We start from the raw sequence: 16,561 nt of genomic DNA, 5'->3' as shown, positions 1-16,561 counted from the left end.
CCCAAATGGTATTTTTCCTCATATTATTATTAAATAATTGTTTTTTTTTTTACAATTTAGAAAGTAGAACAGGTAGCAGCGAAGACGTTAAAAGTTTGAAAAAATCAATACCTAATATTGGTTTTAATTTGTTTGATACTTGTTTGGATTACACAGCTCAACAAGTAAGAGAAAAAATACAAGAATTTGGTAAGTATACAACATTCCATAGAGACAGAAGTTAATGAAATATACATATATAAAAAGCTTAATTTAATAACTGATGAAAAAATATATCCATCTTTTTTTAAAGTTTTATTTGTCACTCAGATAAAGCATGTTTCTGCGAGTCTTATTTTTATTTTCAAACAAAATAACAATAATAAATATTGAATACAATTGATAGGATTAATAAACAATCATGGTTGAAATGTGTTTAGCTTTATAATTTTAAGAAGTAAGACTACAATTCTAGAATTATAATTAGAAAGAATGATGGATACTTATTTATTTCTTGATTTATTTAAATTTCATGCACAGAAAAGAAATAAGTACATTGCTAAAAAGTGATATCTTCCAACCAACCAAAAACTGACCGTGATATTGAACAAAACATTTTTAATTCAACATTTGAATTTTATTTATTTATTTCTTCATAACTATCTGTTCTTGTATGATTGTAAGTGTCCTTTGATCTCTGTATAAATTTAGGTATTCGGTCCAAAACTTTTCACTTTTACTACACTTTAAAATCATTACATTATTAAAATGAAAATATGCAAATACAATCCTTTGAACTGGTTTCTTCAAAAACCTTATTACTTTATCGCATAGGAAACATAAAATACCAAAGAACTATTTACAAGTCATAGTAATCCGAAACTTAACAATAAACCAAAATCGGGCATAATATTTGAAGAGATATAAATTTAACAATAAAATAACTCCTCTTTGACACATTCACATTCCACATTTAATGTTTTGCATAAACTCGTATGGTTATTTTAAAGGAAGAGCTATAACTGAAAATGACACTTGTATGGCGGTTATATTTATGTGTCATGGAAATGAGGGACGCTTGAACTGTCAAGAATACGATATATCAATCTTGGAACTTATGAACCTAATGGGGGAATCTGTTAAGGAGAGTGGAATCATAAGACCCATTCTTTATATATTACAGGTAAATATAAGTATATTCGTTTATATTGTAAAAAAATAATTTATGGAAAAACGATGAAAATAAAAAATATTGTATTCATCACTTAAAGATGACAGTTCATTAGAGGAGATGATGACTTTCGCACATGACAAAACATCATGACGCACTTTTTGCAGCACAGTTTGAAACTGTTAGGTTGGCTCCAAGCGTACCCGAAACATTGACTGGATAATATGCAGTTTTACAAAGTTTAACCCAGAAGATGTGTATTCTCAAGGAAAAAATATTTTCTCGAAACTAAAATCAGTCTCGAAAAACCATAAGATGAGAAATATTTAATTAATTAATGATAAACAGTCTTAAAGTTAAAAGACTAAGAACCTGTTTTTTTTACTTGCCTTGAAATTTTTTTAAACTAAGCATTTGGTAACCCAATCCAAGATTACCATGAGCTTGACCACAGACGATAAATACGACCATAGTATGTGTACAGTAACAAAGAGCTTCAAAAGTAGCTTTCTTAAATTAACATAAAACATTGATAGAAACATATATTTTCTGAGACCACTTGGTGGAAATGCTTCACAAGAGCTTGAGCTGGAATCGAATCTTAAAGACTTCTCAGCTTTAAAATACTTTATAAGACATGATAATGTTTTTAAAATTGAAATATGTATCTGTAACCTACTTTTTTAATATCTGTAATTAACATGTGCTATTTTTTATTTATTATTTTTTAGTCTTGCCGCAAGTGTATCACCGGCATACGTGGAATTTCAATTTCTGACCCAACCCAATACAGTGTGAATTCCCCTCTTCTGACACAGGAAAATACGCTTATATTTTACAGTACCTACAACAAAAAAATAGCTGAAAGAAAGGACGAAGGCAGTATATTTATTCAAACACTTTGTAAAAAACTTGATGAAATTTCTGGGCCTATCTCGATCGAAAATTTATTCACACATGTACGATATGACGTTGTCGGATCTGGTACTGATTCGAAACAAATACCCGTGGTGCAAAGTAACTTTACCAAAGAACTTTTTTTGGGAGAGCACAATAATTTTACTCAATAACTTTATTTACGTGTAAAATAATTATAATAAAAATTAAAGCAAGTGAAGGCTCGCAAATAGCGCCTATATTATAATGTTAGTCAACCTTATTAAACGTGTTATGTGCGTTTGAATATTAGTTTAAAAGCTTCACATTTAAATCTTCTTATTTTTACTAAACTGAAATTTCATATATTTTAATTACTTCATCTCCATGTTCTTAATATACCATGTAATCTAACTGTTATTTTTTCGAATTTATTTGAATAAATTAAATAATTGTACATGTATTTGAGTTTGACTATTGAACATACTCGTACAACGCATCGAGATGTAGAACCCAAATGTAAATAAAATTTATTCCATTCCGGAACATGAACAGACATGCATCCCGTTAAGAGTTTTCATTTTATATTGCAATGATGATATTTAATTGTTTGAAGGTTTTCGATTTTAATTTATCTTTCTTATGTTTGGTGTATAACACCATGTTTCTTTTACTTTTATTTTAGAGTACTTTTGTTTTTTTTGTTTATATATATATATATATATATAAATATATACATAACTATATATATATATATATATATATATATATATATATATATATATATATATATATATATATATATATATATATATATATATATATATATATATATATATATATATATATATATATATATATATATATATATATATATATATATATATATATATATATATATATATATATATATATATATATATATATATATATATATATATATATATATATATATATATATATATATATATATATATATATATATATATATATAGATATATATATATAGATATATATATATATATATATATATATATTTATATATATATATATATATATATATATATATATATATATATATATATATATATGTATATATATATATATATATATATATATATATATATATATATATATATATATATATATATATATGTATATATATATATATATATATATATACATATATATATATATATATATATATATATACATTGTTCATTTAAACCTTCATTGTTTTATATTAAAATGCCAAGAAAACGTGATTTGAGTGAAACTGAGCAAATTCAAAATATTTTATTGAATTCAAGAGAGTTAACCCAGGATAATATAGCTAAATATTTTATTGAATTCAAGAGAGTTAACCCAGGATAATATAGCTAAATATTTTATTGAATTCAAGAGAGTTAACCCAGGATAATATAGCTAAATATTTTATTGAATTCAAGAGAGTTAACCCAGGATAATATAGCTAAATATTTTATTGAATTCAAGAGAGTTAACCCAGGATAATATAGCTAAATATTTTATTGAATTCAAGAGAGTTAACCCAGGATAATATAGCTAAATATTTTATTGAATTCAAGAGAGTTAACCCAGGATAATATAGCTAAATATTTTATTGAATTCAAGAGAGTTAACCCAGGATAATATAGCTAAATATTTTATTGAATTCAAGAGAGTTAACCCAGGATAATATAGCTAAATATTTTATTGAATTCAAGAGAGTTAACCCAGGATAATATAGCTAAAAATAAAATAAATGCTCCCGTTGTGGGGTCCAAACAACAAATAAAATATTTAAAAAAATGGTCCTTACAAAAACTGCTTAAAACTGGTAAAAAAAAGGATAGCTTCAAGTCGCAAAGACTAGTTAATGAATCTCTTAAAAATCGTCTTAGTATATCTTTAAAGCTATCTGCTGAACTGGAAGTTGAATGAAACATAAAAAATTGACACATCAGTTCACATCACCTCCACGTGAGATAGCCGTACCCTCGAATCGCTCGCGCAGAATGTCCAATGTAACATAAACTCTGTGGCACGCAGAGCCATCCTGTTGAAACTGCATGTCGTTGTTGTCCATATTAATAAAATCAGACGAAAAAAAGTTGGTAATCATCAACCTATAGCGATCGCCGTTGACGGTGAAGGCTTGACCAGCGTAGTTCTCGAATAAATATTGTCTGATGACGCCGCAAGCCGAAAATCTACACCAACCAGTGACAGTATTAGGATGCATTGGGTGCACTTGTATTTTGTGTTGATATTGTCCGAATCACAAAAAATTTGTTTTATGATGCACCCATTCATCCAGAAATGAACTATATTACTGAAAATGATTTTTCGATGAAAATTAGGGTCAGTTTCCAACTGCTCTGGAGCTCATTCAGCCAACACACGTCGTTATCTATGTATTATCGTTTACCTGAAGGTAAACGACCCGTAAAAAATTCAACTGACCCAAGAGCTGAAGCTTTTTGTCAGCTCCTTGACGAATTTTGTATGACATTGCAGTCACGACGCAAAATTCTTCAAGTTGTGGTCTACGAAGGGCCGAGTTCTTGTGAGCGACGCAAAATCGACTGCCTCGGATTCTCCTGCTCACTCTCACGGACAGCGACGAATTTTTAGCAGATCTTGCGTTTCATTGATGTTGGTTGATTGATAACTGAACCAGTGGACTCAAATTAATTCACCAAACTGCGAATAGTTCTCTCGGCCAGGACGCTTATGGTGACCCTAAAATGGACGAAGCGCGAAGAACATTGCCAAAACAGAACACTTATTTTGATTAAAATAATTTTATCATTCGCACGTGTTGGTGAACGTTTTATCCATTTATGGTGATTTGCTATAACAGACTGAATAAATGACAATAAATTTGACAGATGTTGCATCAACAATATGGCCCCTATTAACTGTAAAAAAAATATATATATATATATATATATATATATATATATATATATATATATATATATATATATATATATATATATATATATATATATATATATATATATATATATATATATATATATATATATATATATATATATATATATTATATATATATATATATATATATATATATATATATATATATATATATATATATATATATATATATATATATATATATATATATATATATATATATATATATATATATATAAATATATATATATATATATATATATATATATATATATAAACATATATTTATATATATATATATATATAATATATATATATATATATATATATATATATATATATATATATATATATATATATATATATATATATATATATATATATATATATATATATATATATATATATAATATATATATATATATATATATATAAACGTTTATCGAAAAAATTGTGTTGATATGAAGTATTATCGATTCTAAAAAATTTATATAATCTTATCAATTGTACGTAGACGCTTAAATATATATATATATATATATATATATATATATATATATATATATATATATATATATATATATATATATATATATATATGTATATATATATATATATATATATATATATATATATATATATATATATATATATATATATATATATATATATATATATATATATATATATATATATATATATATATATATATATATATATATATATATATATATATATATATATATATATATTTATATACATATATAAATATATGTATATATATATATATATACATGTATATATATATATATATAAATATATAAATATATATATATATATATATATATATATATATATATATATATATATATATATATATATATATATATATATATATATATATATATATATATTTGTACAAATATATATAAACGTTTATCGAAAAAATTGTGTTGATATGAAGTATTATCGATTCTACAAAATTTATATAATCTTATCAATTGTACGTAGACGCTTGCTAAATAATATCAAATTTAGTATCGCTTTATTAACATTACATATATGATCTGAGTAATCGAGTACCGTGCCTTTCACAGATTTATATTCTGGTTTTTTTTTTTGACATCCGTTACTTGCAAGCTTTCAAATTTTACAAGTAAGTGTTGATAAATAGTATTCATAAAGGAAGGGGCTAATAATTCATGATTTAAAACTTTTGTAATCACTTTAAAATAAGATGTCATGTACATTATACTTACATGTTGCTTCATCAAACCATAATTCGATGAAGTGATCTGTTACTAAAACTGATAATATATTTTTTTTTTATTGTTAAATTACAAATAGAATATTTCAATTCTGAAATTGACTGTTTCAATACGTTTCGCGTGATTTTCAGAGACTGAAATAAAAATAATACGAACGTTTATTTTAAAAAATTTAACGTAATATTTGTTCAAAACTAGGAATAATACCAATATATGTTAAAGTCACTTAATTCGTCCATATGAACCTGTTTGCAGTAAACTGGTATAACATTTTATTTTTAATTATATTTTACTTGGTAAACACTACTTTGCACTAAAATCCATTATGACACATATTTCGATGCATTCAACGTCATTTTCAAACACCGCCAGATGTTTAAGAATTCAGATTTTTAAATGTAGTAAGATGTATTAAAATATTACTTTTATATGTTTACGTAATTTAATTATTAAATGTCTTATTACTGTACCAAATTTGGAATTTGTGAGCTTATTACAAGTTACATAAACAAATATTTTCAGCTGTATCTTCACGTTTGTTATTAAAATGGATATTGCTAATTCGAGAAGTTTGAGCGCTACGTCTACGTCACCGGGAATCGTTTACACGTTTATTCATGAAGAATTTAAAGGTAGGTAATACAAACTATTCGGGTTACTAAAAAGTTACTTTTCGGGACTCAAATAATGTTTCGTAATATTTTAAGTTTTTGCCATAGCAAAAACTACTTACATAATTAGAATTATATATTTATATATATATATGTAATAAAATAACTAGGTACCTACCTATACATTTTATTAAGTACTTACAAATAGTACCTACATAAAACAGTTCTACCACCAGATGTCGCATGCGTCGCACGGAATTAAACAAAAGAGATCCGATGGAAAAAATATAATATTATTAACTGTCAGAATTAGATAGATATAAAAATTATTGTAAAGATTAATTAAGAATAAACTTTTATTGTCGTTTCTTTAATTACAAGGCAACACATTGTTTATTTTATTATTATACACCCACTTTACATATTATTTACACCCAATTTATAAAGAAAAATATTACCACGTTATATATATATATATATATATATATATATATATATATATATATATATATATATATATATATATATATATATATATATATATATATATATATATATATATATTGACTTGTTAAAAATGACTAACTGCATTGGTGTTTATTTTCTTGCCAAGCAATAGTGACTTAAATGGCCCTCCTGCAAGCAACAAAAAAATATAAATCTTAATGTAATGGTCAGCACGTTCGGCTACCGTACTGGAGGTCCCGGGTTCGATTCCCAGGGAGGAGTCAAATAAATATAAGTTATATTTTCACTCTATTTGTGTAGTGCGGAAGAAAAAGTCAGTTAACGAAGACAGCAATGACGATTCTGCAATGCTCACATCAATAGAATGCGAGAAAATAAACTGGCTCGAATTGCTCTTCAAAAGAACCCATACGGATGTGGATCACCCGAAAAACCTCCAAAGTTGTGACAGCTGGCAGTCCACATCACGAGAGACAGATAACGGAACTAACGGATCCAAGGATCTATAAAAAGTAGTTTCTTTATTATTATTTTTTTTAGATTTTGAACCACGAAGAGGTGCAGAAAATGATATCCGTTACTTAAAAAAGTGTTTTGAAAATTTAGGTTATAATTTTCAAGAACCTTATGTTAACTACACTGCTGTTGAAGTAATAAACGTGTTAAACGAAGGTAAAGTATTACGTTATAATTATTACGAGATGAAAATAATTGTATACAAAAATTAAAATTAAAATTGAAAAATTGCAGAAAAAATATTTTTTTATCAAAATAAGGATACTATTAAAAATAGAGTAAGAAAGCACGTTTACTTTATATTGATATTTTATAAGTATTTTAATGGAAAGTATTTGCCAGCAAAAAAATATCTAGCTAATATGCACCTAGATAACGTAACAAAAACTTCAGCGAAATCACGTGATAATTTTGTAAATCATCAAATAACCTGACAGAGTAAAAAAAAAATCTAACTTCATGTATTGAAAAAATATTCACGATTACTTGATATATATTCAAAGACCCTAAAGCAATTCCATAAAAACTCCACAGTAAAATTATTTCAAAATTTAAATGTTTGTGCTCCTTTTGCTGTCTGAATTTTTTATGTCTTCAATAATAATACAGCATACGAATAAGTTTTTAAAATTACCATACAAAAAACATATTTACAACATATAATTCTTATGATAAACTTTTATCTAATTTTTAGCGTCGAAAGCAGATTACACTGATTACGCCAAATTGATAATAATAGTAGTGAGTCATTTTTCAAATATTGGTGAAATATTGACGAAAGAAGGAAAATACAACGAGAATGACGTAGTGGAGCATTTCATGGGAAATAGATGTAAAAGCCTAATTTGCAAACCGAAATTATTCTTTTTTCAGGTGAGTATTTTTCACTGAATTTTTTTGTTCAAATGTAATCACACAGAAATGAAATATTAAATAACTATTTACATGAATGTATCTATATTTATACATAAATATATCTACATTTATGGTAAGTCCTCTACTTACGTGAATTTGTACGATTTAAAAAAATGTTTTTATCAAGTTAATTGTTTACATAAACTATTATATTGTGATGAAAGGATATATAAAAGGAAAGAGAGAAAAATATATAAAAGGCAGTGGCCTTCCCCCCCCCCCTCTACCTTCACTGTTTAATGGATGTGATTAAAAACTAAGTCATAATTTAGATTTCTTCCATGTTTGTTTATTTACTAAGGATCAGTTTCAAAAACGTTTTACGGTATTTGAAACTGATGCTGAATGCATCAAAATACGTGTCACAATAGATTTTAGGAAAAAGTGATCACTTAACATAAGTGCAACACTCACTATTCTACCCATGATTGACAACCACACTACTCAGTTTTTTGGAACTCCCAGATATATGTACATATAATCAATCTCATGACACAGTACATACCGCTCACTCCTTTCAACAACGTCATATATCAAAAATCGTCAATTTTCAGTTGTACGTGTTTTCGGAATGCCCAGAAAATGTACTTTATCCCAGCAAAAGCGGCATATTTTCAACTTAATATTTACCCGCTGCAGGGCAGAAAGTGTTTTTTTTTGCATTTTGAAGAAAAGGTAATGTTTAATTATTTCCTAAATATACTAAATATTTTTCAATTGTCAAAAAAAAAAACATTCAGGTTTTACCTAAAAAGATCTGTTGCACAGTAAAAAGTTCAATAAGTGACTTAATATTTATTTTTAACACATTTTATTATATTTTTTAACTTAAAAAAACGATCTCCCGAAAAATCATATTTTTTTTTTATATTTGACGTTGTTGAAAGGAGTGAGCGATTTGAGTTCACAACAGCCATCTATGTTGGATTGAGAGAGCTTTTATTTAGCGAATATCCTTTCATTTGTTTGCAAGATTCGAACTGCGGATTATTTTTACATTCTGGTAAACGCCTCAAAAGGTGATTTTCATTTTTTTATGTAGCTTTAATTTAACCAGTTATTTTTATTATTTTTTATGTGTGCTTATATATTTGTCCACAAATATAGGTTTTCTCCATTAGTGAGTTATTTTTAAAAGTAAAAATAACTCTTTAAATGTGGAGAATACCCACATTTGCAAACAAATGTTTGGACGCACTCATGATGTTGTTTAATTGATATATTAACACTGAAATGTGCGTTGACTTTTTGGATTCAGATATCAGCTGCCATAAAGTTTGCAAGAGATAAAATAAATAAGTCGATAGCAGTAGACGCTGGACGATCGGTACCTCAATTCTCATTACCGGGTGAAGCAAACATATTGGTATTTAGAAGTACGTATGAACGAGGGCCGGAGCATAATCCAGAAGAAAGTGGATCTTGGGTTCTTCAGCAATTTTCAGAACAACTGGAACGCCTAAAAGGACACGTTGAGCTGATGGACTTTCTTCCAAGTTTATGTAATGACATCAAATCCAATAGAACTGATCCTTCACGAGGAACGAACAAAAGATTACCAGAAGTGACAAGTACATTGATTCAACCCGTCTTTATGGCAAACGAAAAAAGAGAATCAAATCAATTAGATTTTTTTTTAGATACATATAAGCCTGGAAATAATGTTGGAACAATGTTTGTTTTCAACTATACGGACGTTTGGGACCCATCTAAAGATAGTGAGTATTTATTCACTGGTAGCAAATAATCTAAATGTACTTCGGTATATACTTCACTAAAAATATATATTATATTACACGGACCGTAGCGTTGTTGGGTAAACACTCGACTGCAAAACTGTCGTCATTAGTTCGATTCCCGCCGATTCTAAATAAATTCAACAAAGATTTATTTTCAATCGATCTGGGTGTTTGCGATGTATTTTTGACATTTACCTTTCCTATCCCTACTATCCTACCAGCAGACAAGCAGGTTTTCTGAGTTAGTCATATTTTTTTAATACATCTAAATATATATATATATATATATATATATATATATATATATATATATATATATATATATATATATATATATATATATATATATATATATATATATATATATATATAATATATAAATATATATATATATATATATATATATATATATATATATATATTATATATATATATATATATATATATATATATATATATATATATATATATATATATAAATATATATATATATATATATATATATATATATATATATATATATATATATATATATATATATATATATATATATGTATATATATATATATATAATATATATATATATATATATATATATATATATATATATATATATATATATGTATATATATATATATATATATATATATAATGTATAAATATATATATATATATATATATATATATATATAATATATATATATATATATATATATTATATATATATGTATATATATATATATATATATATATATATATATATATATATATATATAAATTAAAGAATTCTATCTCAATTAGATTTCTAAACATTCAGGAAATACTAATAATAAATTATTAAATAAATAGTAATTAAACAATAATTTGAGTGTTTCTTGCAGGGCATCGTGATAGGGAGGGTACTGAAAAGGATGTAGAAGAAATCATCAAATGTTTTGAGGACCTTAATTTTCGTGTTCAAGTTCATGAAAACCTGAAAAAAGACGAACTAAACAAAGTTATCGATCTTGTAGGTATGATACGCGGATTATTAAGGTTTAATATTTAACAGAATTTCGAATATTTAAAACGACTTTATGTCAAAAAACCTTTTACACAAAATCAAAATTAACATATTTTAATCCTATTATTTTTTGACAACTCATCAAAGATGAACTGAAAGCTGACGACCGTCATAGGCTGGTTTAAGTGATCACTTTACACACGTGTAACATTCACCAATTCTATCCATTATTGACAACCACACTACTCAAATTCTTGGAAGTTCTATATATATGAACCAATTTAGAAACCTTGTTCTTGAATCACTAGAACTTCACTAGAGACATCTATCGGTAAGATGTAAAGAAGCTTTTTACTAAGCAGAAACTCTTATATATATTAGTATGTGAGGTCCGAATCCTGGATTATAATCACACACATGAGAAACGCCAGAAAACACCATTTTCATTTTTATTATTTAAGATTATAATTTGACCAGATAATTTATTTACAACATTTTGAGTGTGTCCAAATACTATTTAGTATTTGGACACACTCAAAATGTTGTATTTTAATCCTGGCAAATATATAAAAATGTGACATATCCTACCCTTATCACCTACTTATCATTTCCGTCGGATCCAAATTCACGGGTAGAGAAAGTGACAAGCAACAAACATTGACATGTTTCAGAACCCGGTTCTTTTGCCAACGATACTTGCGTTGCCGTAGCAGTACTGACGCATGGGATAAAAGGATCACTAGGAACATATGACCACCCCATTCCAGAAGAAGAATTATTCGATAAATTCTCATCCAGCAATCGACCAGATCTCGTCGGGAAACCGAAGCTTTTCTTTTTACAGGTAAATATATTAACATCTCAGCATGGATTAAGAAGGATATAGAAGACTTGGTATTTACAGGGCTTATGACCTGTCTTAGGCTAATTTAGGTGACCGAAGCTTTTCTTTTTACAGGTAAATATATTGACATCTAAGCATAGATTAAGAAGGATATGGAAGACTTGGTATTTACAGGGCTTATGACCTGTTTTAGGCTAATTTAGGTGACCACTTTATAAACGTGTAATATTCATCATTCTACCCATGGTTGACAACCTCTCGTTACGTGTCGTGTCAAGTCCCCCCGACGTTGAATATCACTTGTTAGAATGTGTCTAAATATGTACAGGTTGTCCGAAAATCCAAGGTATTCCTTTTAAGGGGCCAGCTCGTAACTCACCAAAAAATGAATATATGACTTCAGTAAAAGTGCCTTAGTTTTTGTGATATTTCCACTTTTATGAATTTCCCGAACATCTAAGCCTTAGTTCAGTTTTTTGAGTGCCATTTCTTAAAATTTACATATAACATAAGATATGCGTTTATATGATGCAGGGCCCTTTGCACCATTGAGGTGTAGATATAGGTTTGATTTTATTGATTGATTTTATCGCAAATGACATATAAATTGAAATTGCATTGTTTTGCAGGTATGCCGAGGAAACAAATCTTCAGAAATTGTTGAAATTGAGGAACCCGTGATAGAAGCCTCTTCTGCAAAGGACGTCGAGGATTCTTCGATAGCTAGAGATGCTGGTGTAATGGAAAAAGATAAAAATTCGCCTCCACTGGTCGAAGATGACTTTTTGGTTTTTCATAGTACATTTGCGGGCACTGCTGCTCATCGTCATTTATTAAACGGATCATGGTTCTTCCAAGATCTTTGCGATGTTTTTAAGAAGGAAACCAAACCATTTTCTTTAATGAGCATTCTGCGCCGCGTCCAGTTTAATATATCGCAACGTGTGACAACATATAAGGATCAATACTGTAAGCAAATGCCTGTCATCAACAGTACTTTGACAAAATCTTTGATGCTAGGCACAAAAAAATAAATAAGTTTTTCTAAAATCCACCTTTGCCAAAATAAATGTTACACTTAAATTTTGTACTGACATTTATTGGTGGAACTGCATTTTATAGAATGAAAAACAACAACATAGTTTTTATTTTATTCTACAAAATAAATATTTTGTACTATTGTGATGTCCAGATGCAATGAAATTTTGAAGGAAATAACAAAGGGAAAAAACACTTCATTTTCTATACTTCTTTACTTTAATTTCATATTTTCTCATTTAATATAATTACAAAATACATATGTATTTTTTAAAGATTTATATGTTATAAAAATTAAAAATATTATGAGGTAGAACTTCCGGTAAACTGCGATTCAAGCAGTTTATTATCGGATTCTTAAAAACTTTTAAAATAAGGTGTAAGTTAAATCTAACAACGAAAAAATATAGACGGCTTAAATATTAATCACAAAGATGAAAATAAAAATATTAAAAACATCAACAATATGAATTTAGAAACTTTGTGGTGAGGCCAACCTATTTATTTTAAGTTTTCAATTCTGGTATATATGTTATCTAGATCCTTAGAAGTTCTCGAGTGTCCGTTTTCGTCCCTCAAACCTTTGAATATGTCAATGACTGACCGTTTATTCGTTTTTAATATTGGATTTCAAAATGTCTTTATTTACAAAATTTATTTATTTGTTATCAAAATATTGCTTACTGCGTTTTGGTAACACGTATTATTTCTGAAATATAACTTCTATCGCTTATTTTTTTTAACATGATTTGAGCTCAATTTACTGGAAAACTATAAAAGCTATGGCAATAATCTTAAAACAAATTAATCCTTCTTTATTTTACAAAAAATAATTTACAAATTATTATCGCAGGTAAATTGACCCCTGATTTGCAGCTTGCAGCGTCTGGCTCAACAAGATGTTTAACAATGTAACTTCTAAATAAAAGTGCGGTTTCAGCTAAAATACACATTCTTTAATAGTGCTGTTTAAGCCAAAATACACATTGTTTAAAACTGGTGTTTACGCCAAAATACACATTTATTAATAGTGCTGTTTAAGCCGAAATACACATTCATTAATAGTACTGTTCAAGCCAAAATACATATTCTTTAATAGTGCTGTTTAAGCCAAAATACACAATCCATAATAGTGCTATTAATACAGATTCTTTAAAATTGTTCTTTGAGCCAAAATAAACATCTTTAATAGTGCTGTTTAAGCCAAAATACACATTCTTTAATAGTGTTGTTTGAGCCGAAATACACATTACTTAATAGTGCTGTTCGAGGCAAAATAAACATCCTTAATAATGCTGTTTAAGCCAAAGTACACATTCTTTCAAAGTGGTGTTTTAGGCAAAATACGCATTTTTGTCACTAATAGTTTCCTATCAGCTCTGACAGTTTCAAAGAAAAATATGGGAAAACAAGGACAGGGTACATTAAACGGGGGGGAGGTTGGAAACCAGACACTCGAGGATTGGAAACATTGGATGCGTTATTTTTTAGCGATCTAGGGAACATTGCAATGAGTTTTGGCCTAGAATATGCTTAAATTGCTTCGGTTAATAGTGGTTTTATTACATCACTTATTAATATGCACTTTTGATGATAAATAATAATAATAATAAAAAAATTAAATTAACTAATGAAACCATCTGGTGTCTATAAATACATATGACAAAAGTAATTGAGAAAAATATGGATATAAAAATGGAAATAAAACATCAATTTATTAGTCAAAATATAAATTACTCGATACTGACGAAAATTTACAAATACCTACCACATTTGAAAGATCATATTGCAAGACTATTAATGATATAATAATTAGAATTTAAACATGTCAAATAATGTTATTAAACGTATTTATTAACACATACTGTTGTTTTTTATTAATATTTTTAAATAAATAATATTGCAAATGAGTCCTTTGATGACAGCACTATGGCGATGAGTTTTGGAATAGGTTTACACAACGTTGCGCTGAAAATATTAAGGTAGATAAATGTATGTTTTTTTTAAATATTTATTGGATGCTTTAGAAAATTCTCCTTTCCTATCATGTACAAGGATTTAAAGCACATTTGATAACAAATTGTCATTTGCAGCGCATATCAATGAGATAGTTAACAAAGCTTTTAAAACTCTTGGTTTTGTGATTAGGGCAACAAGAGATTTTAAATCTATTGATGCATTGAAGTCCCTGTATGTTGCCTTAATTAGAAGTCAGTTGGAATATGGCTCCACAGTCTGGTCTCCTCATTATGTTATACACGCTGACAACGTAGAGAGAGTACAAAGCAATTTCCTTAGATTTTTTTTGAGGTCAAGGGATATTACATCCCTTATGCCACTACGACCATGCTAGGTCTATTGTGATCTCCCTCTGTGTCACAGCTCACTCCCAAGACCTACGTGAATCATGTAACTTACGACCTGTCTTGGTGATAAGATCTTCACCTTCTCGGAGTCCAGTAGAGGTCATCCAAGGATGTGACTTTGTTTGCGAGCGAGTGCATCACGATTATAGAGAATGTGGATTGGCGTTTCGTTATCCTCCATACAAAATTTGCATACTGAGGAGTTATGAAGTCCAATTTTTGTCATGTGTTTCTTCAGTCTGCAGTGTCCTGTCAGGGTCCCGGTTAGGATATTTATTTGTTTTTTGCTAAGCTTTAGAGCTTCTGTGGTGAATATCCGCGAGTACCCCATGATCAGTTCCTTTGCGTGTTTCATTCCTGAGCTGTTGGACCAGATCTCTTGGCTCTTGTCCATGGCCCAGTTTTTTAGACTAAATTTCCTTAGACACATTAATATTTAACCAAATATTCCCATTGATCAGTTATATTATAATTGCATAATGAAGCGGCTAAAATTAATAAATCTTAGTGATAGGAGGAAAATTACTGATTTGGTCCAGTTAAATAAAATTCTTTACATTTTTTTAGACAGCCCTGACCTTCTACATTTTTCTTAACACACCTTTCTTAATTAATTTCTTTCTTAGTTAGTGTTAATTTGTATGATTTTAGGTAAATTAGTATATATTTAGGTATTGTAACATTTAATGCTTATCAAAATGATTGTGTTATCAATATGATTAAGATGTACGATGTATGTTTATCTACTGTCAATAAAAAATTATACATTTTTTTTCGGAGAATTTGTGTGATTCCATTTTTTTAATATTCAAGTCAAGCTGTAAGAT

General features: G+C 27.3%; 1 protein-coding gene and 1 long non-coding RNA gene across 3 annotated transcripts; both read left to right on the top strand.

Moving 5' to 3' along the window:
* The first annotated feature begins 171 nt into the window (after positions 1 to 171).
* LOC148310679 (uncharacterized) lies at positions 172 to 2,414 on the top strand. The gene is made up of 3 exons (XR_015837374.1): positions 172 to 189; positions 990 to 1,162; positions 1,882 to 2,414. It is a non-coding gene; the product is annotated as an uncharacterized LOC148310679 (long non-coding RNA).
* Positions 2,415 to 6,041: 3,627 nt separating this feature from the next.
* Positions 6,042 to 16,312, top strand: LOC148310678 (caspase-6-like). 2 transcript variants are annotated; one of them, XM_088257890.1, is made up of 8 exons: positions 6,042 to 6,122; positions 6,757 to 6,866; positions 7,854 to 7,985; positions 8,524 to 8,702; positions 10,003 to 10,462; positions 11,365 to 11,496; positions 12,158 to 12,330; positions 12,960 to 16,312. In XM_088257890.1, exons 2-8 carry the CDS (start codon positions 6,782 to 6,784, stop codon positions 13,362 to 13,364), a joined length of 1,566 nt encoding a protein of 521 aa, XP_088114016.1. In that variant the 5' UTR covers positions 6,042 to 6,122; positions 6,757 to 6,781; the 3' UTR covers positions 13,365 to 16,312. The 2 variants fall into 2 exon arrangements, with proteins under 2 accessions (XP_088114016.1, XP_088114018.1); XM_088257892.1 differs by lacking the exons at positions 6,042 to 6,122; positions 6,757 to 6,866; positions 7,854 to 7,985 and adding an exon at positions 9,299 to 9,419 and having other exon boundaries at positions 8,569 to 8,702.
* Positions 16,313 to 16,561: the final 249 nt, after the last annotated feature.

This window comes from Brachycentrus maculatus, unplaced genomic scaffold (genome assembly GCF_059751285.1).
Source record: "Brachycentrus maculatus isolate JH-2025_06_01 unplaced genomic scaffold, ASM5975128v1 h1tg000089l, whole genome shotgun sequence".
Classification (NCBI taxonomy): domain Eukaryota; kingdom Metazoa; phylum Arthropoda; class Insecta; order Trichoptera; family Brachycentridae; genus Brachycentrus; species Brachycentrus maculatus.
Note: the sequence above shows the minus strand (reverse complement) of the source record. Positions and strands in the feature narration are given on the sequence as shown.